Raw genomic sequence first — 27,248 nt, 5'->3', positions numbered from 1 at the left:
CATTGCAAATGCCCAAGATGGAGAGGCATCCCAAAAGTGTACTCAGTGGAACAGGCCCCAGGAGAGGGCTGCTGGAGACACGAAGTGCCCTCCTTGCAGGGATGGTTCTGGGGCTGCATTCCCCAGACCTTGGGAACCTTCAGCCAGATTCAGCTGGGCTTTTTCAAAGTCAGCTCGTGTACCAAAGTACAAGATCACCTTACTTCACGGTGATTTGAAATTGCACTTAAGAACTCTATTAGAATTCATGGAGCAGAAAATAAACCCTGCCCAATTATGTATGAGCAAAACCCAAACAGCAATGTGGGCCTCTGGAAGCTGCCCTGCAGGCCGTTGGGAGAACGGAGGTTTCAGAGCCGCTGCAACACTGGGTCTCCAAGCTCCCAGGACGCTGGGTTTCTGGCCCTGGACTTCTCTGGTGACCAGGAGCTGCCCTGCCCCTCACACCCTGCCTTCCTGCACTGGTAACAGGGTGGAGGCACCCTGCCCATCCTGCTGTGGGTGGGCCAGACACCCAGGGCTACGACGGGCGCAGAGTTTTGTTTTTCTTTATTTGTCTACATTCAGCTCAATTCAGATGTACTGCTTGAATGATGCAGACATACCAAAAAAAAAAAAAAAAAAAGAAACCCCACTCTTTCCCACTGGTTTTTAAAATAAAATCTTCACTTATAAAACTGAAACACTAAAGCATTATAATACAGAAAGCTCGTTTAACTCACTTCACAAAAGCATTAACAGATGACGTATCCCTTCTGTGACTATTTAAAGACAAACTGAGTTAACACTAACACCAATCGTAAATAGACAGAGGGATACTTAACTGCAAGAACTCAAAAAACTCTACTCAGACAAAGTTGTAATGGCAACTAACAAACCATTGAAGACACGGAGTCCCAAACACGGCTAAATATGGGTCACAGGACGGGTCACGGGGGTGACCGGCTGCACCTCACGACACGGCAACGTGGACAGGGGAGGGCGGAGGGGCCTGGAGAGGCCGGCTGACATGTTAACTGTGATGCATAAAACTGAATCTTACAACGGGAGGGTAAGTGCAGAAGGTACAAATCTTCACCCCCTTGGGGGCTTTATCTGTATTGGTAGTTCATGCTGTGGTCTGCGTTTCTGCCATAGCCCCCTTGTGATGACTGGTAGGAGCTGGGAGGACCGCTGTAATTCTGGCCAGACCCTGGAGAGTTGTAGTTCGACTGTGACGAGTAGCCTCCTAATGGAGAGAGGAATAGGTCAGAAGTGAGGGACACAAGGCCCACCCCGTGGTCAGTGCTCGGGTTTCAGCCAACACTAGACAGAGCTGTGTCTGTCCATGAGATACAGCAGCAGAGCTCTGTTAAGTGCCTTTCCAGGGTCAGTGGGTCTAGTTCTCACGTGAGCCCTGAGAGGTGGGGCCATCAAGCAGGGCTTACAAGGAGTAGGGATCTGCCCAGTCACAGACTCGTCAGCCATGGGAGCTGTAATCGGGCACTGCCTGAGTGCAAGGCTGAACTCACCACCCCCAACCAGAGTTCACAGAGCAGGCTGTTTGGCCCTCACTGTTCTCAGCATTTTCCCCTGCTGGTGCCAACATTTATAAGCAGGGCAATTTCTAGACTTCCCTAGCAGGGGGCAGGGGGCTCAGCTTTGGTCGCTGGTAGGGGAGCTAAGATCCCACATGCTACGTGGCCAGAAAGTTTCAAGAAGTAAAACAAAACTGGGTCTTAAGAACCCCTGTGGGCTCTGTTGGCTCTGAGTTTAAGCCTCCCCTCGCCCCACTGTGCCACCTGCTTCCCCAGGCCCACCTTGTTTGCCTTGGTATGAGGAGCCGCCCCCAGAACCTCCATAGCCCCCGTGTGACCCTGGGTTGTAGGACGATCCGCCTGAGCCGTAGCTGTTCCCGCCGCTTCGGCCTCCACTACCACTGTAGTCTGGACGAGAAAAGACAGTGTGGTTAAGGGGCTGTGGCCACGACGTGGCCGGGCACGCTAGGTTTACCCTTGGCTGAGACCATAGGCTTTCGCAGAAATCCCTGTCTTAACTGTTTAAACCCGGCAACCAGTCCAACCATGAAGTGCCAGGGGTCACTGGAGTCCTGTAATGTCACCACGTTCTGAAGCCCAATTTCATCCTGCCTGCTGCAGGTCTCCTCCCTTCTCCCGCTTGGCACCCAGCGACCCCTGCCGGGCCCACTCAGACAGCACAGCTCCCTTAAGGACAGCCCGAGGATGCGCTGAGTCTTGTCGTGCTGTCTCCACAGGAGGTGGAAGACGGGGACAGTAACTGAGCATCTGCTGGGGGCTGTCTCCAGAGCCTAGCCCTGGAGGTGAGCTCACAGCAGCTGGCCTGGCCTCACAGGCTCTATCTATGCTGGTGCCCCAGCCTCTGGAACCACGGAGAAGGCAACAGGGAGCGCACAGCAAAGACTCGGACTGGGAGACTCGTTGCCAGGTTTTCCTAACGCTGCCCTGTAGCCAGCGTCGCTAGGCTCTCCACCATGCCTAGGGATGTCCTCTGCCAGCCAACTCACTGAATTTGCTCTCGTAGCTGTAGTCGGATCCGCCTCCACCTCCAGGGGAGCCGTAAGAGTTGGAGTACGAGGAATAGTTGCCTTGTCCATGATTGTAGCCTTTCTGCTTGCCCTGTGGGGGTCCGTAGTTGCTGTACTGGCTCTGGCTGTAGGACTGCTGCTGGCCTTGGTGGGGCTGGTAGCCTGAGCCATATGAGGGCTTCTGTTGGCCCCCGTGCGGCTGCTTCTTCCCGGCGTGTTTTGGGGGCACTGGGGAGTTGTAGTTGTCACCTTGGTAGTAGGAACCGTAGCCAGAAGAGCCACCACCGCCCCCGCCGCCGCCACCACCGGCGTTCCCCGAATGCCCTCCGTTGCTGTAGAACTGACCTAAACAGGAAGGCAGCAGGTCAGGCGAAGGAGGGAGAGACGGGGAAGGGCAGGAGGGGGGCGGTCTCAGCTGCGGGCCCTGAAGGCTGACCCACAAGCCCATGGCCCAGGCCGGGACAGAGGGACGGAGGCAGGAGAGCGAGGAGTGGCGGCTCCGGTCCATCAGGCAGCCTGGCTGGGGCTGGCCCCGGCCTTCAGCTCCACTCACCCATCAGCTGGCGACAACAATGGATCTCTGCCAAGCAGCGGCACGACAGCAGGCCGAGAGCAGCTTTTGCAGCAGATGTCAACATTATAGTGAGATGGGCTCCAAGCGCGGGATGACATTCACGACTAGCTTGCTGCTACCCAGATGTCCCCAACAGTGGCAGGAAAAGCAAAGCCCCACAGAAGCAGCCAGCTCCCACCTTGTCCTCCTCCCCTCGCCCCCCAACTCCCTGCTGTGCTGGGAAGAGGCTCTGCAGTCCAAGCCCTGTGACCTCAGGAGATATTCTGTAATGATGCCCCTAAAGCCAGAGCCATTCATGGAAGACTAGCTGGTCTGACCAATGACCTGGGATGTCTCCCGGGTGTGACTTACACAGCTTCGTGGGGAAATCAAACACTAGAGTTCGGTTCCCAACGCCCAGTTGAGGCCTCCCACAGGGCACCCCCCTCATTCCCAGCACAGCTGCCGGGCACAGGCGGGACCCAGTGGCAGGACTAACAGTGCAGCGAGGCCGCCACATTCTCAGGCCCTGAAGCAGAGAATGTCACGACAGATACCCGCCTCCCCAACGCTGGTCACTAGGTAGACCTTGATTTGTTAACAGACCCCAACACTCAGAGGGACTCATGGGGGATGGGCCTGATAAGGCAGGGTGATGGAAGGCGGAGGTCAGGTCATGTGGGTGGCTCCCTGACCCAGCCAGGCAATCCCCAACGTTCACGCATGGGTAGTGGAGCCCCTGGGGTAGGAAGACCTGGGCACACCACCTCCTGACACAGCCAGCCATTGTGTGTGCCCGGGATGGTGGAGAAGGAGAGAATGCTCCCATACACCCAGTCCTTCCTTCCCATATTTAGCAGCAATGGTCTCCAGTCTTTTGAATGAGGTGAATCTTGGAGTTCTCAAGGACCTTCCACCCACTGCAAATACACGCCTCATACCACTGTGTCTTGAGTGGTTGGGACAATAATTTGGATAGAGCTAATTTGCCACATAAGTTACTTTCCTCGAGACCCCTCCACTCAGCCCACCTGAAGGCAGAAACACCGGGGAGAAGGCTGTGTCCCCAATGCGAGAGAGCAAACATGCGAAGGTTCCTGGAGTAGGGGCGGTACCCCCTTGAGACTCCCCTCTCCTCTCAGAAGCCCACCACCTCAGCTGCCCACGGCCTGCACTGAGCACCTCCTTGCCCCTCCGCCAGCGTGGGGATGAATGAAGACGCCAAGGACTGAGGGCTTGTTACTTTAACATGTATTGATTAAAAAAAAAATAATAAAGGGGAGGGAAAGTTTTCAACGTCATTTCAGGATAACTATTTCCTGGTATAAAAAGACATTATTCTCAAACAATAACGTTCTTAAAAAAAAAAATACATCATGCAATCAAAGTTTTCGAAAGTTTCACTGAATGTTTCAAACCCCTGGGAACAAACTATGGAGTAACCGTTTTGACCAGTTTTTTTCCTGAATAAACGCAAAATCTTGCAAGTCAATGCGGAGGCAGGCTTTGCTGCAATAAGAACTGTTGATCAGAGCCAAAACTACACTCGTTCCCAAGAAGGACTCCCGCCAGGAAACGAGGGTCTCATTCAAGAGCCAGAACGCCTCGGTGCACCTCTACATGCAGGGAGAAGCCCCCAGCTCAAGCCTGCAACTTCCGGTGAGAGGGCAGTCGCTTTCCAGGCCTTTTGGAACCTGTCATGGGAGCAGGCTGGCAGCACAGGGCCTGCTGGGGGGCTTGGCTCCTCACTGGAGAATTAGGCGCTATGTATTAGGCTCTTTCTACTTGGATATTTTTAAAGCCCCATTTAAAAGAAAAAGAAAAAAAGAAAAAGAAAAATCCTTAAGAATCCCATGCATTTGCAGCGATGATTAGGACTTGCAAAATTCTACGTTCTCATTTTCTTAAAGCCTGTCTGTTTCTTGCACTAAGAGTGGAAGCACAGTTTGATACCTTTGAGAGTTCACCTCTAGCTAAAGCAGCCACAGAATATCGCACTCCGGAACAAGAACCCACCAGAGCAGTTACAAAAGATGGAAGGGGTTAACTTAGCACAACGTACAACTCCCCAACGTTCCCAATGTTTCACATGCTTATGAAAAAAAAGGCAGATTGCTCTGGATTCGGACGTGGTGAAACTGTTACTGTCAAAGGCATCAAAGAGATTCGGGGATTTGTTAAAAGGTTAAAAATTCATACAAAACCTGCTGTAAATTAAGACAAAGGTAGATTAAAATGCATTATTATCTGTCTCTTAAATAAAGTAATGCTTTCCATAAAAAGCAAAGGTGGGCTTTTGCCTTGATGCTGACCAACGCTGGCTCTAGAATTCTGTGCAGTTCTGCACAAAAACGCATTCTCTGAAAAATTGTTTTCCACTTATTGTGAACTTCAATAGGACCAAGTTCAAAGGCAAATCACGATAAAAACTGCCATTGTCTTAAATTCTGCAGGCTAAGAGTTTCAGACAAGCTGCGGTGACAAGCCACGGTTGAGAAACCCAGTGAAGCACAGGGCACAGCACGGACACTTTGGGTTTTGGAGTTCGAGAAAATTGGAGTAAAAAGTTGATTTTGTGTGCAATACTTTTAGATGCTCTAGGAAGACCCAAAATCATGATAGCCGTAGCAGTCTGTGAAAAAGTCACCTACAAAAGGGGGAGACAGAGCAGAGAAAAAAAATTAGAATTCTTTTGAAAAAGGGCACAGAGCGCCACATTTGAAATTCATGTTTTAGATTTCTCTGCTCCTGTAACCCCCCAATGAAGGCTCCTTCTCAAGACAAGAGCTGTGCACTGTCAGGAAAAGCGTATTCACAGGTTTGGTGCTTCGCATGGCTTAAAGCAGAGAAATTTAAAATTTTGATTTTTAACGAATTTGCCAGTTAGTTATACAAATGTGAGCCTTAACACTTAGTAAATTACGCTTCTGCAGCATGGGGGCACTGGAGGACCACTTGCCCTAACACCAAGCACAGGTGCCAGCCGCCCAGGAATCTCAGGGAGGCTGCTGCTGCTAATACTGCTGGGCCACCCTGCTCTAACTCAGGCCACGGGAGCTAAACTGCAGCTTCTTCCCAAGCTCAGACAAAGAGAAACACACACTTACTGTAGCCGGCAGTCGCTGAGTTGCCTCCATACCCGTAGCTGCCATACCCGGCGCCTGAAAGGGAATGGACAGGGTCACCAGGGTGGGAGATGGGTCTGCCCCACCCCTGCCTTGTTCGGGGGGGCCCACCCACTGCAGGGAGTAGGCCAGGCCCCTGGGGACAGCGCAGGACAGGGTCCTCACCAGCATTCATGTAGCCTCCATGGTTGGCACCACCGAATCCTCTCCCTCTCCCTCGACCACGGATGTTCCCTCCTCTTCCCCGTCCTCGGAGGTTGGGGGGTGGGGGCACTTCATTGTGCATGGGACCCCCCATGCCGAACCCAGGGTTATGTGGCTGGATGGGAGGGAAGACAGACAGCTTACATTCACCTCCCACTCAAATAACCAGAGAACGCCCGCCAAGGAAACCACACCCAGAGAGCTCAGGGCTGAACACCCACCTTAGCAGCAAATTTGGGGCCGCCTCTCACAGGCACAGGGGCTCTCTTCTTCTTGTTGGCCTCCAGGGAGAGAGGGGCGTCAGGGAACAGCTTTTCTAGTGCAGCCAGGGCGGCATATGCTTTGGCCACCTTTTTGTTTGAGCCAGCACCCTGAAACTTCTGGCCATCCACCTCGACCTGGGGAGAACAGTGTGTGTCAGGGGTGACCCAACACCACCCTTGGGGCAGGGACCTCTCCCAAGACCCCAGGTCCCCATGGGAACCACCCCTGGGACCACTCACCTCCATGACGAAGCGTTTGTCGTGGCTGCCCCCCGTCTCTGAGATGAGTTCGTACTTGAGGCCACGTCTCTTCTCATTCAGTTCCATAACAGGGTTCTTGCCATGCTTGGTCAGGATCGGCCCCTGCTGTTTTACGTTCTCAGGGAAAACAGAAAAGAACACCAACAAACTCAGCTAAGGTTTTTCTAACAGGTGGCAGCCCCTCGTGTTAAGGGCCTGAGGCCCTCTGCTCCACTCACTCTGCTGCCCACCCCTCTGGAAACCATCCGTGGGCTTGCCAGCAATGGGACCACCTCCACCCACACCGTCTCTCTCTCAAGGAAACAGCCCCCGATGTTGGGTCAACGCCAGCACAGGCCTCCACAGCTCACACTGCAACCCCACCCCCAGCGCCCTGGACTGGAAGGCTGTTATGCTTCTGGAGGAAGAGAACAAGGACCAATGACTGTCCTTGTTCAGGGGACCCCGGGCCACTCCTGTGGGGCCTCACAGCACCCACCCTGTGCTCACCTCGGTGGTGGGATCAGAGGGAAAGGCAGCACTGGGGGTCGAGACGGCCTCCACCACAGGTGGAGGGGCCACCACGGTGGGCTTCGCCTCTGTCTCCTCAGCGGAGTCCTCCCCCTTGCTGGAGTCTCTGCCTTCAGCGCCCGTGGGCAAGCCCATGTCCTGTAACACCTGCAGCAGGGGGAGACCCCGTGTCCCCAGTGAGGAAGGCCTCACCCAGACAGGAACTCCCCCACAGCCAGCGTCCTGAATCAGCAGCTCTTAGGGAGGCATCCAGCCAACTAGAGGCACTTTCCTGAAGCTCCCAAGAGCACCAAATGCCCGCCCACATTTGGGGGCCCTGCGCCCATCAGTGACGGCTCTCTGACCGTGTGGGACTTGGCCCCTAGTCAGGCCTCTGTTTCAGTGTTCCCATTCCCTCCCTCAGCCTCGTGCTTCAACAGGGGGCAGGGGCTCTCAATGGGCGCAAAGCTGAGGGAGGCACTTCGCCATTCCACCCCACTGCCAGCCACTCACCTTCACAGCCACGTGCAGCTTGGCAGTCTTTTTGGAGGGCCCAGAGGCCTCGAAGGAGCTCCCGTCCACCTCGACTGACATGGTGAAAATGGGGGCATGCACTGGGCCAGTCTGGGAGATCAGTTTGTACTGCAGCCCTGGTTTGAGCTGGTTCAGTCTCATCAGGGCGTTCATCGCTTGTGGAGGCTCTGCCTTCTCCTCTAGAGAGAACACAGCAATGCCGCTCTAGAATGCCAGTCAATTCTGACCCTGACAGGGACACTCTCCTGACTGGCCCCCGACACACCACGTGGTGGACTGGGCAGGAGACCGGGTGGCCAAATGTGCTGAAGCGCTGCCTGCCCTGCTATCCAGACACATACCCTGATTGTGGTCACCAGCTGAGGTGTATCCATCTTAATTGTGTTCCACGCCCATGCTAAGTTTAATCTATCCCTTTTATGGATCACAGCCTTCTCATGGCGAAGAGGCTTGCATAGCTCAAGGAAGCTATGAGCCATGCCATGCAGGGCCACCTAAGACTGATGGGTCATAGTGGAGTTCTGTCAAAATGTGGTCCACTGGAGGAGAGACTGGCAACCACTCCAGCATTTCTGCTGTGAGAATCCCATAACCAATCATTCTTAAAAGGACTTCCACATCACATCCGAGAAAAACAGAACAAAAGCAGGTATGTCACCACTTTGGGCTAAATCTTCAATGAAGCCAGACAGCAGGTAAAACAAGGACTATGCATGAACGCTTGTACCTTTCTTCTGAATCTTCTTCTTCTTTTTGCTAGGAGACTTTTCCTCCCCATCTTCCTCCATTGGGCGTTTCATGGGTGTAATAGCGTAGGTGGTGCTGGGGGGTATTTGAACTGAAACGAGACGAGGACGACAGCAGTTGAGACTCTAGCCTGTCCTCTTGCCAGGAGCCCATGATGACATCGCCGCCTGGGCCCAGGCCCTGCGGCCTCCTTACCCGTATAGTCCACTGGGTTTTCATTCTTTGGTTTCTTGGGCATCTTAGATGGCAGAGGGTCCATACCCAGTACTTTATGGAGCTGGCCAAACGCAGCTAGTCGCAGCGCGTGCTGGAGAAGGGGAAGAGGAATCTGACTCAGCCGCCCTTCACTCCCAGCCCTCATGTGTGCTCTCACTAATGCCTCCTGGAAGGGGTGGGAGCTGAGGGGGTTGCTAAATGGTGTCCCCTATAACAGCAAGGGGTCCTCCGCCAGCCAGGAGAGGGCCTGATTGCCAGGGCCTAGCCTTGCTGTGGGGGAAGGCCAGCCTGTGACCACCCCCCTCAAAAGAATACAGGAGACCCCAACCTGGGGACTGGTTGCCACACGGAGCCACGGGGTGGGCCTGCAAGGGAAGGACCCCTGGAGCAGTCCGCACAGCAAATACGTCTCCCCGCTGAACTCGGGTGTCTGAAAACGGCACTCGAGCAGGCCAAGGGGGGCAGGTGACAACCTCGCGTGGCGCCAGGGGAAAGAAGCAGCCCAGGTTGGGGCGCCCTGTATCAGGCCCGAGCCCCTGACCTTCGGGCCCCGAGCTGAGCCTACCCTGAGAATACCCAGTAACGGAACTGGAAGCCAGCGATTACAGACTGGGTAAGGGCTCACGTGGCAATGGCGACGACTATACCTGCGCACTCTGTGTGATATCTTCCCGTTGCTGTCTGTCTAGATGCCCAATAGCATCAGTGGCTTCTTTTTCACAAGGGTCATAAATGCCAGAACCATCTGAAGGCAGGAAACAAGGAAGATATGCAGAGGATTATCTTTTAGCATCTCGGAAGCATGGAGCTGGGCTGAGGGAACCAAGTGCGTTACCCCCCGCGCCCCATCCACACCCAGCTCTGGAAAACACGCCGGGCTCAGTGACCCACTCGGCGACCAGCCCGTGAGAGAAATAAGCCACTTGTGTCTCAGAGCAAGGAGCTCGCGTGGGAGTGGGTCACTACTGCCCCGGATCCGCCCGGAGTCACAGCTGCGGAGCCGGCACAGGGCTGGATATGATGGTGCAAGAGGGTAGTCACATGCTTCACCCCTGGGGGGACACGGGGCTGCTGCTGCCCTAACCCACTCAGGGGACCCGCCGGGAAGTGGCCTCGGGGCCTCGGTCCCTGTCCTTTCCTTTCCCTGCCACCTGCAAAGGACAAGGCCCCAACCTGGCATGACGATGCCCGAAGCCAGGCACTCCAGCACCCTCCGCAGGGCCTCGCCAGCACCCATGGGTCTGTTGGCTGTGCCAATGGACTTCTCACAGAGAAGCTCGAGGGGCTGAAAGGGAAGAGGGACAGTTAGTCACCAAGCCCAGGAGGGAGCAGGCTGACTCTGAGGCAGTGTCACCCTGTGTGCGTGTATCAGAGTCAGGGCCCTCCAAGTCCACAAGCCAGACTCACAAGCCAGAGACAGCACACCTCGAATGGAGCTCCACCAACTTTTCAGTAAAGGGACTGATGTTAAGTCTCTTAGGCTGTAGGGGCCAAGAATTGAAGCTGTGTACTTAGGTACTTAAAATGCAGCATTTAGAAAGATAAAAACCAGGGGGCGATGTATGTATACTTATAGCTGATTCATGTTGCTGTACAGCAGAAACTCATACAACACTGTAAAGCAATTATCCTCCAATTAAAAAATAATTTAAAAAAAAAGCCATTCTTCACCGTAGACTATAGAAAGAGGCAACTGGCCAAAACAGGCCTGTGGGCCTCAGTCTGCTGACCCTTGTCTCAGAGCAGCTACAAAAGCATCTACACGGAGTGGAGCCTGTTCCAGTAAGTGCACCGCTGGCTGAGCTGTGCACCCTCCTCTGGGTTCCTGGCCTCGCTCTCAGCCCCACCGGGGGTGTGGCACTCAGCAGGAGCTCAACAAGCAGCTCTGATGGGATGCATCAGCCACACCCCAACGGGCCACTCCAGCCCGCTGATCAGCAACACAGTCCTGGGATCTGGGAAGTCTGCACACATGACCCAAGGTGGCTACAGCTCCAAGGTGCCTTACCCATCCTCTGAGGGGACCCCAGGTGGGCACTCGGGTGCACAGGTCCCTCAGGACCCGGATGACAATGACACACGACTTCAGCCCGTTGGCTCTGGCCTAGAGGAACAAAGCACATGCTCTTTACACCAGGGCACCTCCCTGAACACGAGGCAAACATGAAAAACACAAGTCTCAGGGTGCTACTTTGTCAAGGGTAAATGAAGGTGAACGTTCACGACCATCAAGTGTGTGGTCGGCAGCAATTCCACCGAGTGGACAGTAATAACGTTATTACTCTTGGCACAAAGCAGCAGCTCCCCACCTACTCGGTCACAAGCCTCCTTGGGGGGGGGGGGGGTGTGTGTGTCAAATTTGTCTATGCGTGCTCCTTTAGCAACCGCACGCCAGCAGGTGCTAAGTTCAGCACAGCGCTCTTCAGTGTTACCAAAACTTTATGGTGAAAGTTAGCCAAGTTAAAACTTAGGAATTCTCTACCGAAAGACAAATAGAAGAACAAAATGCAAACCTGGAACCACTTGGCGTGTCGGAGGGACGCCAAGGCAGCAAGGCATTTCTGCCTGTCCAGAACGTCCGGGGGGTCGTTGACTGATAGCGTTTCTATTCATGGATGGAATAAGAAGACAAGGTACAGTTTGACCAAGGGGTTTCTGTCAGGTGGAAAGGGGATGTGGCAGCTTCCTAAAGGGCAGCTGAGGCTCCCAGAATCTCAAGTCCTCTCCACCCTTGACCAGGGAAGGAGATGCTCGAGCACATTGAACTCAGCCCCGAGAGGAGATTGTAAAAATCAGAGGCCCCCTCCAAAAAAAAGAAGAAAAAAAAAAGAAAAAAACAACAAAAAGAAAAACAAAAACAAAGTGGGAAGGTACTCTAAAAGGAACAATCCCATGGGGGAGGGGGACAGATAGGTGGACCCTATCTTCTAATAGATGGTTACCTTGCTTCCTCTCCCCAGGATCTCCCAATAAATAAGCTATGCTGAAAAATTCATTAGCAAAAAGAAAAAACAAAAACTGGAAAAAAAAAAGGTACGGGGAGTAGAAATGCACTCCCTGTCTGCCTCCCACAGGTCATCCCCTGAGGCAACTACGGCAAAGGGGACCACCTCCGCCCACCAGGCGGGACTGCCCCAGCCCCAGCCCTTGACAGAGTCAGTCCTGTTGGTCAAAGGTCCAGCGTCCCTGAATTGATAAACTAGAGGGCTCTGGTGGCGAACCAGTATCGGAACCGAAGGGCACTGAGGAACCTCAACAAGGGTGTGCGCGAGCCTGTGCTGCAGCAGAACGGGGGCATCTGTCACTCCCACCACCTGTGCGTCAGCGGTTCGGATAAGGCCAGTCACCCTGATTTTCAGTCATGACTGAAAACCATCCACTCAGAGATGCACAGGAGGCCCTGGGTGGACTCGGAATCGTGAAACCATTAGCACTGTCCGAGGTTCCAGGATTTGGGCTGAAAATTGCTCCACTGTTAAAAAAAAACTTTATCCAAAACCCTGCCCCAGCTCTCTGCATCTCGATCACGGCCACAGGTAACAGCAGCCAGCGGAAGAAGACAAACGAAGAGGCCCTGGTTCTACTGCAACACAAGCTGTTTGCACAAGTCCAACATGACACTCATGCATAAACCATCTGGTTGTCTTCCGTACTTTAAAAAGCCTATAGTCACCGGGGACACACTTTTCCAAGGCCAGAGACTGGCTCAACCAAAAAAACACCTTTAACACCGGTAAGAACATCCAAGGATTAAGACAAACAAAGACGGTGCAATCCTCTCAGAAAAGTACTACTCACTTTTAGTGCAACTGTTTTTTCAACCTCCCAGAACAGAAACCCAATGGGAGATGTGAGCTCGAGTAAAGGTGGTCAAAGCTACACCGCTAGCCTTTTATCAGAGCAATCTAAAACCTCATAGCACATTTTAACAGTGAGGGGATACCACAGTGCCAACACCCTGCTGGCCTTTCTCAGCCTCCCTACCTCCAGCTAATACTTTCTCCATTTCTTCTCTGACAACAGGGGAGGTCAGGTGGATGGTCAGGGACAATGGAGGCTCTTTTGTGTTTTTTATCACAATCGCAGCGTCATCAACAGACTGGAGTATTTCATACTTGTCATCTGTGACAGCCTATAAAAGAAAATGCAACTGTCAAACACTTGCTTCCCAAGACCATCAACAGTTCTTTTGAGCTCCTAATTACAACTACAGGCCAGCTTCATGGGCTGTGACTGGCAGCAGCACCTTGCACTAGAGGTCAGAACGGCCTCTCACTCGACAGGTCTTTGGCCATTTTCCAGGTACTCCAGGGAGGAGACGACTACTTAGCAGAGGAAGCTTGTGATACAATGTTAAGAGTTTAGTGTCTGGGAGGAGATGGTGGTGCGAACTCCTCATTGTGTCACTTGGGAGTCACGTAACTTGCGACAGATCACTCTATCGCATCAAGACTGTGGTTTCTGATTTGTAAAACAGACTTAGGGACACAACCGACACCCAAGGCGGCAAAGGAACTGAACCGGACACGGCACAGAAAGCACAGCACCCAGCACGGTGTGGGCAGCAAGCCACAGCTGTTTCCACACATGGACGAGCAGCTATCACAGGGCACGGAATGAAAACTGCATGGTAAAATAGTTTCATATGGCAACTATGAAAGCACGTACTTGCTGCAAATACATGCTACGAGGATCTGTAAAATGACGTTCATGCCTGTAACTTCTGCTTTCTTCTTTATACCAGTTTATATGCCCTGATCAAGAAAACTTGAGTATATATGATTTTTGTCAAAGAGAAAAAAAAAGTTTCAGGGAGAACTTTAGAGAATCCAAGCTGACTTTTTCCACCTCAGCATTATTAGATGTGCCACAGATCACTCTGTGGCCCTTGACAGTCAGTCCTGTTGGTCAAAGGTCCAGTGTCCCTAAATTGATAAACTAGAGGGCTCTGGTGGCGAACCGGTACTGGAACTGAAGGGCACTGAGGAACCTCAACAAGGGTGTGCGCAAGGCTCTACAGGACTGTCCTGTGCCCTGGAGGACCTCGGAAAGCCTCTCCAGCCTCCACCTACAGATGCCGGTAGCGCCGCACCCACTCTGCTGAGATAACTTAAACTACCTCTAAACTCACTCCGTGTCCCCCAGGGTGCAAAATGTGCCCCAGTCAAAAAACACTCAGCTACATGATAAAAATATACTTTCTTGGGACTTCCCTGTTAATACAGACTCCACACTTTCAATGCAGGGGGCGTAGGTTCGATCCCTGGTAGGGGAACTAAGATCCCGCACGCCGCGTGGTGTGGCCAAAAGAGAAAAACGGGGGTTAAAAAAAAACCAAACACCTTTGTCTCTCTCTATAAACACTCTATGAAAATGGTCTTTCCTTTAGAAACATTTATGTCAACTTAATTTTCTACACTTAATATACTTTTTAATAGATAAAGACTAACTAACTAAAAAATTATCAGGGCTGGCTTCCCTTTCAGCAGCTCCCCGAAGCCTTTCCACACAGCACTAGTTGCTCATTTCAACTCTGACCTCTGTCCTGAATCCCAAGGGGTCAGTCACACGTGACAGATTTACCGGGGAAAATGAACAGTGTATCTACGGGGTGAGAATTTCTACTTTCTTCTTATCCTGTGGCTGAATCCAGGGTACTGTCCCCATGAGGCACCCACGGGCAGCGACACACAGACATTCTGAAGCCCAGACACCTCACCAGCTGGGGACGTGGGGTCAGTTACTGAGCTCCCCGCACCTCAGTCACATCTACTAGAGTACTTAAGATGATCAAGCCCCACCTCAGTCATTATGATGAAATGGTGTGTGCAGAGCTCGTCTGGCCTAGGGCCTGGTTCAGTCAATGCTCAAGAAATGCCAGAAGTTACTATTTATATAGTACTTCTGTAGTGAAGCAAATAAATTGGTTAAAAACAACTTTTTTTAAAGTCCAGGTTTGCATTAAGGAGGAAGACTTGAAAACTGAATATCCTTTGCAGCCACCCGCCCATTCATCCATCGCTGGAGTCTGGATGTGAAGGTCATGCCCAGTGGCGCCTGGTGCATGGTAGGTGCCTGGCCCGGCCCGGCTGCCAGGCGGCTCTGCAGCATCCTGCCGGGCAGCTACGGAAATGTGAGAACGGCAGGGGCCGGGCTGGGTGGGGAGCATGCCTCTCGGGGCACGGTGCAGTTGGTCATGTGTTCCCCTGACCACCCTGCGTCCGCAGTGGAAGTGGGCACACTCACAGTGAGCTGGATGGCCAGGTTGTCGGCCACCTTGTCCAGGAGGGCGGTTGTGGGCTTCTCCTTACACAGCAGCACCAGCTCCAAGTCCAAATCCCCCTTGAGCAGCAGGCCCTTGGCCACGAGGCCAACACGCATCACTCCCCTCAGGGTTCTGGTCATGTGCTCTGTCTTCTGCTCCCTGAGAACAGCCCAACACAGGCCCAGTGAGATTCAGGCTGGCCAGAACCCAGAGGCCCCGGAAAGGCTGGAGTTTCTTAGAAAAAGGAGAGGCTCAACCCTGCACTGGCCAGTCTCCCTAGATATAAGAAAAACACCGTACAAAGCCAACCTACCCAGCCCCTTCTTTGCCCTCGTCTTCGGCGGGCACATCCACATTCTCAGACTCGGCGTGGTCGCTGCTGCCTTTCTCTTGCTCATCGATCCAGTCCGACACAGCTTTGAGAGCCCGCTCCGTGTGGGACACCATGTTCTGGACCGCCTCCAGCTCCTCTTGTGTGGGGTAAACGGAGGAGTGCTTTGCCATCACATGGCGATCATCATTCACAAAAATTCTCACTGGACGCTAGAGATGTGAGAGCTTAGTTAAAATGATGTAAGGAGACCAAGCAGCTTGATGCTTCATCTGCTCAGCTGTACAGCTCACAGTTACACACATGAAAGTGAGACTACATGAGCACATCTGAAGGTCTGAGCAGGACAACCAGACACAACAGTCGAGCCTTCTCTAGGCTGTGGGAAGAAGGGGCACATTGTACATTTCTCTATTACTACAACTGTTACACTACACGCTTCCAAGAGTCTAATGAAAAGTGATTATAAAACCAAAGGCTTTGGGGAGGCAAGACATGTGAAGGCTACTGAGAGGTACAAATTACCAAGTATAAAATAAATTAAAAAGACAATGTACAGGATAGGGAATGTAGCCAATATTTTATAATAACTTTATATGGAATATAAATATGAAATGACTGTTGTATACCTGAAACTAACATACCGTAAATCAACTATACTTCAAAAAAAAAAAAGAATCAAATGCTTTGGGGCAACACCACATACATCTTTGTACGTGAATGAAAAAACAGTATCTATGATTAAGAAAATAAATTTCTTACCATTTTTACTTCTCTTTATCTGTAGTGTCTGGAAATCAAATTTTTGCTTATCTTTTCAAATTGTGACAGATTTCCTTGCTGTTATCAATACTTCAACTATCTATAAGATCAGAAAATCTTTTTTAGTTTCATGTATTTCATCGGCGGAGGAGTCTGAGCAGTCAGATAATCCCGCAGGAGGAAAGCGATGCTGCCTCAGGAAGGAGTCTGTTAACACAGCAGGACACATCTCTATTTCCAAGTAATCACTAACCCAAGGTACAAACAACTAATTATAAAACTCCCCCCAAATGAAAACAGCTGGTTTCTAGAAGCCACGTTTGACTTCAGGCCCACACTCAAGATGATTTTTACTTTTTAAAAAATCTCCTTTCAACATTTCTCAATATGAAGTATGCCAAGTTTTACAAATAAACCTATTACCAAGCCTCCCCCAAATGGTATGGGTTAAAATGTTCAGCAAAATCTCGGTGTCTGGAGAAGGGAAAGAGAAGGAAGGAAGGAGTGAGCTCTGACCCTTGAGGGTCATGAAGACATGGAAGGAGAGCAGGAAAGGGAGGCCCCAGATGGCTGCTGTAGACTGGCAAGGCAGGACCCTCTGAAGCGGCAGGGGGACGCGGCCCCACAGCACATGGCCACCCCTGGGGTTCCGCTTTGGAGTGGCCGAGACAACTGCAAGAGGACAACACAAGTCTCCAAGACAAACGCAGCTATAATTACAATTCTGGACTCTAAATAACATGCTGACTACAACCTACTCAATTCCCACTGTGCAAACAGTCTGGTCCACACCGAAATCTTCCAAATGAGTAAACAACCCAAAAAGCCTCCTCAGCAGAGTAGGCAACAGACTGACTCCACCCATTTCATCCAACCACGTAACAGCTAGCCCCTTCCATCCACACCGGTTGTTACCAGCCAGCGCAGCAGGTTCATCTCAGAAAGGCATTAGCTTCAAGGATAAACTCTGACAAGACTAGCCCAAATGAGAATTTCCCATAATGCTTTAGGACTAGCTAACTATCTCATTGAAAACTTAGGGGTTGCCAACTAAAACCTGAAAATCTAAGGGTGGAATGAGAAGTGATACTCCTGCAGAGTCAGGTAAGGTGACAGACGGGGTCTAATGCTTCATGACAGGGAGGGAGGGAAGGAAGAGGACCACAAGTCCCCGGGTTCAGCCCTGGCTGTGCCTGAGCCCTTGGTAAGCCACTCAGCAGTCACCAAGTGGGAGCTTTTGCCACTACCTGTGTGGCCTTCAAGTTCCTTAGAGCTTCCTTCAACCTGCAACATGGAATCTACCTCTTCAAGGAGAGTGTGAAAATTAGATGAGTTGGCCTGTGGAAAGCATGGAGGACAAATCCCACAGACCCTAAAAAAAAAAAAAAAAGGCAGCACTGACTTCTACTACAAGAAGTACATTGTTGTGGGGGCTAATAATAAGCACATGCAAAAGCACATCCTGGATAAGGAATGAATGAGACTATGGCTGTGTTTGAAAAGAACATCTTCACCTCAGATACACATTAAAGATAAATTTATGGCTTACACTACATGCCTGGTTTTTGCTTGTTTTAAAATACTTCAGTGAGGGATTTCCCTGGTGATCCAGAAGGTAAAACTCTGCACTCCCAATGTAGGGCGCCTGGGTTCAATCGCTGGTCAGGGACCAGATCCCACATGCCACAACTCAAGAGTTCGCATGCTGCAACTAAGACCCGGCGCAGTCGAAAGAAAAATACTCTAGGGGTGAGGTGGGGAGTGGAGAAGGGAACAGGACAAACCAACACTGGAAAACGTTAATACGTTTTGAAGATGGAGATGGGTAGAATGGGGATCACTGTGCATGTCTGAAAATTTCCATAATAGTTGTTTTTTAAGTGCATAGCAAACTGAAGAATTCTTACAAAAGTGCAGCCATGGCAGCTAATCTAAAATGTAAGCCAAATCTCAGAAAATAAATTCTAAACAGACAAGAAACAGGCCTTTGGAAATCACAGCTGACTGGTGAGGTGCCCATGTAAACAGTCACCAGTCCTGGCCAAATCTACACTGAAACTTCATCATTCTGATAAAGAAGGATGATGTTTAAAACTGCACTGACTTAGTCAGAAGTATTCTGTGTGCACCTCCTCTGGACCAGGCCCTGAGTCAGAGGCTGGGACGGTGATGAACACAGCAGGCAAGGCCCCCGCTCCTGTGGACCTGGCCACCCTAAAGGACAAATGCCTTCCCTCCAAATCCAACATGGTGCCAGGAGCCAACACATCACCACTCTATACTTACCACTTCTTCATCTTAGTCTTCCTCCACCACAGATATCAGATACAGAGGCTTAAAAGTAACAGAGGGTTTAAACCAAGATCCCAGGGACCAAAGACCTTTCTATTAAGGGCTTTGTAGGACTGATACTGTCTAAAATCTTCTAAAAGGAGCTCCCAGAAGAAGTAGTTGATTCAGCACCTGATGCAGAACTATGGTAGGTGAGCCTGGGTCAAAATGCAGTATCAGAAAGCCAGGAAGAGACTTTCCTGGCAGTCCAGTGGTTAAGACTGCACTTTCAAAGCAGGGGGTGCAGGTTTGATCCCTGGTAGGAGAACTACCATCTCACATGCTGTGTCGCATGGTCAAAAAATAAAGAGTTGGGGAAAAAAAGAAAAGAAAGGGAAGGAAGTGCTCAGTGATTACTGCTGGCATGTCCAAAGGACAAAGGAGCTGACTTGTGAGGGCTCCCACTAGCTATATTTGAGGCAACTGAGTATCAAAAACAAAAAAAAGGCCTGTATGAAGTACTCCAACACAGCAAGAAAACCACACTAATCGGCAATCGCCTCCGTGGGACGGTGGCAGGGACACCTGGGAAGGGTGCCAGGAGCTTTCTGGGGTGGTGGTCAGTCTGCATCCTGATAATACTGTGGGGGACATGCACTGACCCAAATCCACTGAATGGTATATGCAAGATCTGTGCATTCACCTCAAAAGAAGTAAAGCATCCACCTGCCAATGCAGAAGACACAGGGTTGATCCCTCGGTTGGGAAGATCCCCTGGAAGAGGAAATGGCAACCCACTCCAGTATTTTTGCCTGGAAATCCAACAGACAGAGGAGTCTGGCGGGCTATAGTCCACAGGGTCACAAAGAGTTGGGCAGGACTGAGCACGTGTGTGCACACACATTAGCTCTATTTCAATGAAAACAAAGTGGCTGAAAGATGAGAATAGAGAAGGAGAAAAGCGTGAAATACAACTGAAGTCAATGGCAGAACTCAGGTGTATAAACAGGCAAGCGTTGACTGTAAAACGGTGTCACCTTTTCTGTATGTTTGAATCTTCTAAGAAAATGTTACAAATATATGACTAAAATATATGTGGACTATCATGAGTCCACAATGATACTTATTTGACACCACTGGAGACATCCACACCCCAACTCCCTCATCCGAAGGGACCAAGGTTCACCCGGAGTTGATTCTGAGGATCTCTTCGAAAAATGCTATCTAATGAATCGAGACAGTCTGGAGAGAAAACCACCCTTGGACCACTGGAGAACAAGACAGTCACTGTGTAGAACATCAGGACCCTGTTTTTACCACCGAGGGCCTGGGTTCAAGGCCTGGTTGGGGAACTAAGATCCCATAAACCGCAAGGCATGGGCAAAAATACTTAAATAAATAAAAATGAAAAACTGGAGTCAATGCTTTTTTGCTAAACAACAAAACGGGCCTCACTTGTCTCTGTGTGAACCCAGATCTGTCATCCAAATCAGCCTATCAGAAGCCAGCTGCTCTGGTCCTGAATACCAGAGAATCCATCTCTCCTTTTCAAAATTGTGCTGTCAAGAAGCCCACAATACCCACCCATAAGCAACACTCCACTGCCCCCTGACAATCTAAATTTGGAGACAGGCTTTGAACTGCTCTTGCCACCTCAGACAGAATTCAAACCAGGTCCAAGATGAAGCCTGATTTTTTACCAGCTCCCAGCTTCTCTGAAAAGAAACCCAAGGAATTCCATGCGAAGAATCAGGATCTTAAACTACCTGTGTGGTTTGGGATGTTCTAACACACAGCGATCAGGTTTCTTTCTTTTGTTCTCAAAAGCAGCCCACCCACAGCATGCAGAGTTACAGAGGTTTAAACCACAACATGCAGTGAGATGACCATCTTTCTGACCTCTCACTAGTTGGAATATCCCAATCATGACGCTGGCAGTTGGGAAAGAAATGTGCCCAAGTGAGCATGTGTGGACCAACAAACGTTTGTAGAACTGAATGAACAGGCATGGTGACAATACCCTAACAGGTATGGCCCCCACCTACCTTGCAGAGTAAACTGTGCCCTCACCGCCATCCAGAGTATTTCACAAAACTAGTGTTCCAGTCACTGTGGGGAGTGGTCTGGAACTAGATACTCCTCCTGAAAGTTGTTAGTTGCACAGTCGTGTCCTACTCTTTGTGATTCCATGGACTATAGCCTGTCCCGTTCCTCTGTCCATGGCATTCTCCAGGCAAAGAGCACTGGAGTGGGTTGCCATTTCCTTCTCTAGATACTCCTCTTAAAGAGACCTAATTACGCTTTGAAAGACACAGGACCCAACTCAGATGCTGGTTCCCGGACCTCTGGAGATACAATCCTACACTGGAAGTGAAATAATACGCACATGCAACTCTTCAGTGACTCCTTAAAAACTATTACAGATTCACATCACCAAGGACATATGGAAAATAAACAAAGCAGCCCGGCCAGAAGAGGCCAATCTAAAATCTGATTATAGATGCCACTCTGAGAATTTTTAAATTCAAGACAAACCTTAAATCCAGTGCGATGGTTCCCAGCTCTGTCTGCAACTGTTTTTGCTGGTCCATAGGGAGGTATAATGCAGTAGGAAATGACAACCCACTCCAGGATTCTTGCCTGGAAGATTCCATGGACACAGAAGTCTAGCAGGCAGGCTACAGTCCATGGCGTCGCAAAGAATTGGCCATGACTGAGCACAGCAAGCAGGGGGGTATGAAGTTAGGAGTTAAGATTTTTCTCAAATATTTTCTTTCTTTGGCAGTGTAACATGGCATTCAGGATCTTAGTTCCCCAACCAGGGACTGAACCCATGCCCCTTGCAATGGAAACTGGGAGTCTTAACCACTGGACTGGCAAAGAAATCTCACAAATATTTTCCATTTAAAGGAGTGTCCTTTAATCTTATTTTCTTTCTATATGTTCAGTGTTAAAACATTCTTTTTGCTTACGAAATGGTGGTGATGGCAATGGGTAACTGATTAGAAAACCTGCATCAACTGGCAGATGCAAGTTGTTTCCCAAAATGTTTCTGGAACTCTTAACTGGTCTATAAGACCTAGGCCTCCAGGCTCAGTGACACTGTGGAATACCCAAAGGTCTTAGAAACACAAGCCCAGGTTTGTGCCCACTTGGGTTTTCCAATCTGGCCACTGTGGAATCTTCAACAAATCACTTATCTTTTCAGAACTGGGTCAAAAATGAGATTGAAACACCACCTACACCTCTCAGTCTCAGGACACAAGGTGAGAGAATGCCCTCCAGCTGTGTGCTTAGTCGATTTTGACTCTGCCACCCCATGGGCTGTAGCGGGCATCCATTTCCTCCTCCAGGGGATCTTTCCAACCCAGTGATCTAACTCTTCTCTCCTGCATTGGCAGGTGGATTCTTTACCACTAGCGCCACCTGGGAAGCCCTATCAGCTGTAAAACTACAAATGCAAGATGCTGAAGGAGTCATTTCAGCTACTCTTGGATGAACCAATAGAAATGTTTTTGAAAATCTGCCTGTGAGAAGACATAATGTCACAGAAAAAAGGTTTAACAGGATTCTAAGTGGGGATTATCAAACTCTCTTTGCAACATGCCCTTCAGGCAGCAAAGTCAGTCATGTTAGAAACCTGAGGGGGAAAATAGAGACAACTTTCCCACGTGTCCCCAAGGGGAAAGCCTCAGATTTTTAAAAATCAGTTTCTAATTAAGGAAAAATCAAAACATGGCTGCGTCTCAAAGGATGTTAAATCTTAACATAACATGCAGACTGTCAATTATTTTAATGGGTAAGGGTTTCTTTTTAAAAATATTTATTTGGTTGCCCCAGGGTCTTAGCTGTGGCATGTGAGATCTAGTTCCCTGAACAGGGATTGAATCTGTGCCCCTTGCAGTGGAAGCGCAGAGTCCCAACCAGTGGACCACCAAGGACGTCCCAAGGGTTTCTTTTTTAAATGAAACTTTCCATCTTGTAGCTTCTTATGCAGCTCTAAGAAAAGAACTATCTCCCATGTTCTCCACTCAGTTTCCCCCAATGGCACCATCCTGCCAGAGCTGGAGCACTATCACAAGCACAGTACTGACACTGACAGTCACAGACTGCTGCTGCTGTCACAGGACCACTCCTGTTGACCGTGTATAGTCACACTCACTGTGTAATAGTGAACACACTGGGTATGGTCAACCGCCCCACACCCATGCTTAACCCCTAGCAACCACTAATCCACTGAAGGTTTTGATAATCTTGGCATTCCAAAAATGTTATATAAATGGAATTGTAGAGCTTATGACCTTTTAGGATGAGCTTGTCTCATGCAATGACTGCCTCAAGATTCATCCAAGTTGTGTGTGTACTGACAGCTTGTTCTTTTTTATTGCCTCATAGTATTCCATGATAAGGAACCATTCACCCACAAAAGGACAACTGGGTCGGTTCCAATTCTTGGCTATTATAAACATTAAGTGACACTATAAGCCATGGAGCCAGGCTGGCCATTTCCGTATTAGGGAAATTTAAAGTTTTTTTGGAATTATGAATACATAGTAAGGATTGCGGAGAAGGCAATGGCAACCCACTCCAGTACTCTTGCCTGGAAAACCCCATGGACAAAGGAGCCTGGTAGACTGCAGTCCATGGGGTTGCTAAGAGTCGGGTACGACTGAGCGACTTTACTTTCACTTTTCACTTTCATGCATTGGAGAAGGAAATGGCAACCCACTCCAGTGTTCTTGCCTGGAGAATCCCAGGGACGGGGGAGCCTGGTGGGCTGCCATCTATGGGGTCGCACAGAGTCGGACATGACTAAAGCGACTTAGCAGCAGCAGCAGCAAGGATTGAGTGAGTGAGTTGAGGGAAGTTGCTGAGCCATGTCCAACTCTTTGTGAACCCGTGGACTATAGCCTATTAGGCTCCTCCATCCATGGGATTCTCCAGGCAAGAATACTGGAGTGGGTTGCCATTTCCTTCTCCAGGGGATCTTCCCAACCCAGGGATCGAACCCAGGTCTCCTGCACCGCAGGCAGATGCTTTACCATCTGAGCCACCAGGCACTGCCACGCTGCATGGCAGAAACTCTACATGTACCATGGAAAAGCAAGCCCAACTTACAACATTCATCCTTTAGACATACACATACCTCATGTACACTCTGATAAGAGGAAGAAATCAGTTCAAAAGAAAGCAGCAAAAAAGCCAAGTGGCCTGGAATATTATTCCAATAAGACCTTATCCTTGAGCATCAACTACAACACTAATGGAAATAATATGAATGGCTGTTTCAAGGAAAATTACCCTGACCCTCAAACTGCCAATAGCACCATTTCTCATGAATCATCTAAGATTACTGAAAAAAAAAAAAAAAATCTGGAGCAAATTTACAGACTGTACTAAAGGGACACACATTCAACTCTGTAACTAAATGATCCTTTGTGACCATATACGGACAAGAAAATAGCCACTGGTCAATAAACTCATTTCCCCATTAAAACTAGTAGCTACATTTTCAATTTCTTCACTACATAGGAATTCAGTAAGAAAAAAAACAGGATCACCTATCAAGTGATGTCTACGAAAAATCTCACAGGGATTTAGCAGAACATAAGGTGACAAAAACCAATTCATTTAAAAAAGTCAGCACACTCACAAGGCTCCACAGCAAACACGTGCGCACCCTGCATTCACTGTCATTTCTGTGGTGCTAGCACTACTGAGGCAGCACCAGACTGCCCTAAGTGACAAAGAGGGGAGCTGGCCGTTCCAGCCAAAACTCTCAAATGCTAGGCAAGACACTACAGCCAGCCTTGTCCCTTCAGGACCCTGAACCCATTTCACTAACCAACAGTGTGTAGACTCCTGTCGAGTCACTTGTTGTTTAGTTGCTAAGTCCTGACTCTTTGTGACCCCACGGACTATAACCTGCCATGCTCCTCTGTTCATGGGATTCTCCAGGCAAGAATACCAGAGTGGGCTGCCATTTCCTCCTCCAGAGGATCTTTCCGACCCAGGGATCCGACCCACATCTCCTGCACTGCAGGCAGATTCTTTACTGCTGAGACATCAGGGAAACCCCATCAAATTACCGACTGCCTCTAATTCTAAATCCTTCCACTGGAAGCAGAAATCAAATCTTTCTTGACCAGGTCTTTGCTAAACTAAAAAGATGCCAATATACAAAGCTGAGAAAATCTAATTCTTCAGAAAATCCAATGAAAGCAATATTCAAATAAAATTATCACCATTTTGTGGGCCACATCTGCTAATACTAGGTGGTGACATTTTACACATCTTTCAGAACTGCACACAGTTAAAAGCAACTTGATGACAAAATGTAGCACGTGGGCAAGTCCAAGGACATAAAAACCCAAGTTTCTGGGGGAAAAGAATCATTCTTTTAAGATGTAAAAGGTGAAATCTGGAGGAACTGGGGAGAAAGATGAGAAAAGTTAAGAGGGAGTTGCCTCTGCCCAAAGAAAACTTCTAAAGCCTTTCTCAAAAGCAAGAACATTTCCAACTCTCACATCCTGCTAAAGCCCAAAGACAGACAAGATGCTGCCTGTATTTACCCAAAGAGATTTATATGACTTGTAGACAGCTCTTTCTTCATCAGTGACTCACCCCACTTGTCCCTACCTGGCTAACTTAACCAGGGGAGCATGACATCATATTTGTGACATCAAAATATTAATATTACCAGCCACTCTTGCCAATGTTATTTTTTTAAATAAGAAAAGTTTAAGAAAAACAAAAGACAGTCTTAGATTTCTCACACCCAATAATATGGGCATCTCCTCAAGTATCCTGGAAGAAGATAAAGGAATTTTTCCCTGTAAGCACTAGACAAGTCCAATCAGGAAAAGGAAACAAACACTGCAGAGGGTTAGGTACCACTCCACTCAAGAGAGAGGGCGATTCCCAGGCTGGCCCAAGCTCCAGCAGGGTAGGGAGCCTCTGATAAATCAGTGCCCACTGTTGGCAAGGCCACCTCTGGCAGTAGTTGCCAGCCTCCAATCAACTCAGACAGCGCTTGGGTCTGCAGAGATTCTGTTCACAAAAGCCAGGGACCAAGAGCTGTCCACATGGCCAAGAAACAACTCAGGACTACTGTCTGGAACAGTAGCACTTGCCTGTGCCCTGGGGCCTTTCCACTGCTATTCCAGCTGTGAATGAGCTTCAGGTTCCCACAGTTCATTCAGTCTGAGCGGCTGCTGTAGCCACATCCCACAAGACCACACAGAAAGCATAGTGCCAGCCGCTGGGAGCAACCCCAGGAGATTCCCAACCACAGATACTTGAGGGAAAGAGTAAGTCCTAAATTTTGAGAACCAACTTCGGGAGCACCTTGTGTTCTCCCATGGATTCCAAATATGCCACCAGGCCACTCATTTTAAAGAGATCACAATCCTAAACAATAACAAAAGATTCAGAATCCCTGGAATACCTGAGCCCATTAAAAGTTAATTGATGCTTCCCTGTTGATCAATCAAATCCCCTAGATAGAATCCCAAGCAACTTTCAACCAGTTCTGGAAATGTTAAGAAAAGATGCCTTACTCTTTTAGACTGACTGGGGGAGAGCATGCAGATGACTGTGCACCCCGAATCAAACCCCCCAGGCGCAGTATTACGGGACAGAACCTCAAAAGCAACCCTAGGAGTCTGTCCCTCAACTATTTGAGAAAATAAGACAGAAACGGGTTTCAAGCTCTCCTGCTTCGGTCCCAATTTTGCAGATCACAGGACACTCAAATATCGCACCAGATCAGTTTTGGGGGAGAATGCAAGTCCTAAACAGACTGGGGGGAAAAAAACCCAACATCAACGAATCGCCTGAAGAGAGAAAGCTTGAATCCTCCGCTAGATTTGGTTCCTAATCTAGGGGCGGGCTGGCTAGCCAGAGATTTGAGGACCCCAAGCAGCTTTCCCTGCAATCCACCCAAGTATGGGGTTCCAGGGAAGGGCTTTGCCTCTCTGCCCCACGTAAGGACAAAGAAGGAAATGTTTCCCGCCTCGGGAACCTGGGACCCTCCTGAAACTCGGGGCGGGACTGGGACAAAGAGGAGAGGTGGAAGGGGGGTCGTCCTTGCATCGCGGGTCAGGATGCTCCGGGCCGGAGGGGGTGTGTGCTCCAGGCACATGCGCGCGTGCGCCGCAACAGACAAAGCCCGGCCCGGGGGAGGCGGCGGCCGGGGGCCCGGTGCGCGCGCACCCCCCGAGAGAGGCGCCGCCGACGGCCGAGGGGCCGCGAGGGGGGGCGGATGCGCGCGCACCGGGCCCTCGCCGCCGCCGCCGCCATTTTGTTTCCTCGGCACAATGGGGGAGAGTTAACGGCCGAACGCGGGAGCGAGGCTGACAAGGGAGGAATGGGCCAGGGGCCGGGGCGAAAGGACCGGGCGGAGGCGGGGAGCGCGGGGCGCCTCAGGCCTTGTCACGGCTACTCCTCAGCGAAGCCCGCGCTGAGTGGGAGGACTGACAGGGGGGAGGAGGAGAGGCGGGAGCGGGCCTGGCCGCCGCCACATTGACGCTTACCTCGTCCGCGTCCCCTTCTCTGACCGCAGCCGCCGCCCTCCTGCCAGAGCCCACCGGGGTCTCCCCCCAAAAGCCACGCGGTGCGCACCGGGCTGCTGAGTCCAACTGCAATGGCGAGAAGAGGAGGAGGAGGAGCCGGGGCCGGGGG

The 27,248-nt window shown here is 50.2% G+C and overlaps 1 protein-coding gene across 5 annotated transcripts; it reads right to left on the bottom strand.

Moving 5' to 3' along the window:
- Window positions 1-532: 532 nt before the first annotated feature.
- Window positions 533-27,248, bottom strand: ILF3 (interleukin enhancer binding factor 3). 5 transcript variants are annotated; one of them, XM_052644309.1, is made up of 20 exons: window positions 27,101-27,245; window positions 16,296-16,502; window positions 15,516-15,745; window positions 15,184-15,361; window positions 12,922-13,069; window positions 11,451-11,542; window positions 10,946-11,041; window positions 10,111-10,222; window positions 9,585-9,682; window positions 8,917-9,028; window positions 8,702-8,812; window positions 7,954-8,153; window positions 7,441-7,608; window positions 6,931-7,068; window positions 6,649-6,825; window positions 6,389-6,542; window positions 6,206-6,259; window positions 2,525-2,890; window positions 1,800-1,925; window positions 533-1,228 (listed from the first exon to the last, which is right to left on the bottom strand). In XM_052644309.1, exons 2-20 carry the CDS (start codon window positions 16,296-16,298, stop codon window positions 1,092-1,094), a joined length of 2,700 nt encoding a protein of 899 aa, XP_052500269.1. In that variant the 5' UTR covers window positions 16,299-16,502; window positions 27,101-27,245; the 3' UTR covers window positions 533-1,091. The 5 variants fall into 5 exon arrangements, with proteins under 5 accessions (XP_052500269.1, XP_052500268.1, XP_052500271.1 ...); XM_052644308.1 differs by having other exon boundaries at window positions 16,296-16,395; window positions 27,101-27,244; XM_052644311.1 differs by having other exon boundaries at window positions 6,931-7,056; window positions 16,296-16,395; window positions 27,101-27,244.

This window comes from Budorcas taxicolor, chromosome 7 (genome assembly GCF_023091745.1).
Source record: "Budorcas taxicolor isolate Tak-1 chromosome 7, Takin1.1, whole genome shotgun sequence".
NCBI lineage: Eukaryota > Metazoa > Chordata > Mammalia > Artiodactyla > Bovidae > Budorcas > Budorcas taxicolor.
Note: the sequence above shows the minus strand (reverse complement) of the source record. Positions and strands in the feature narration are given on the sequence as shown.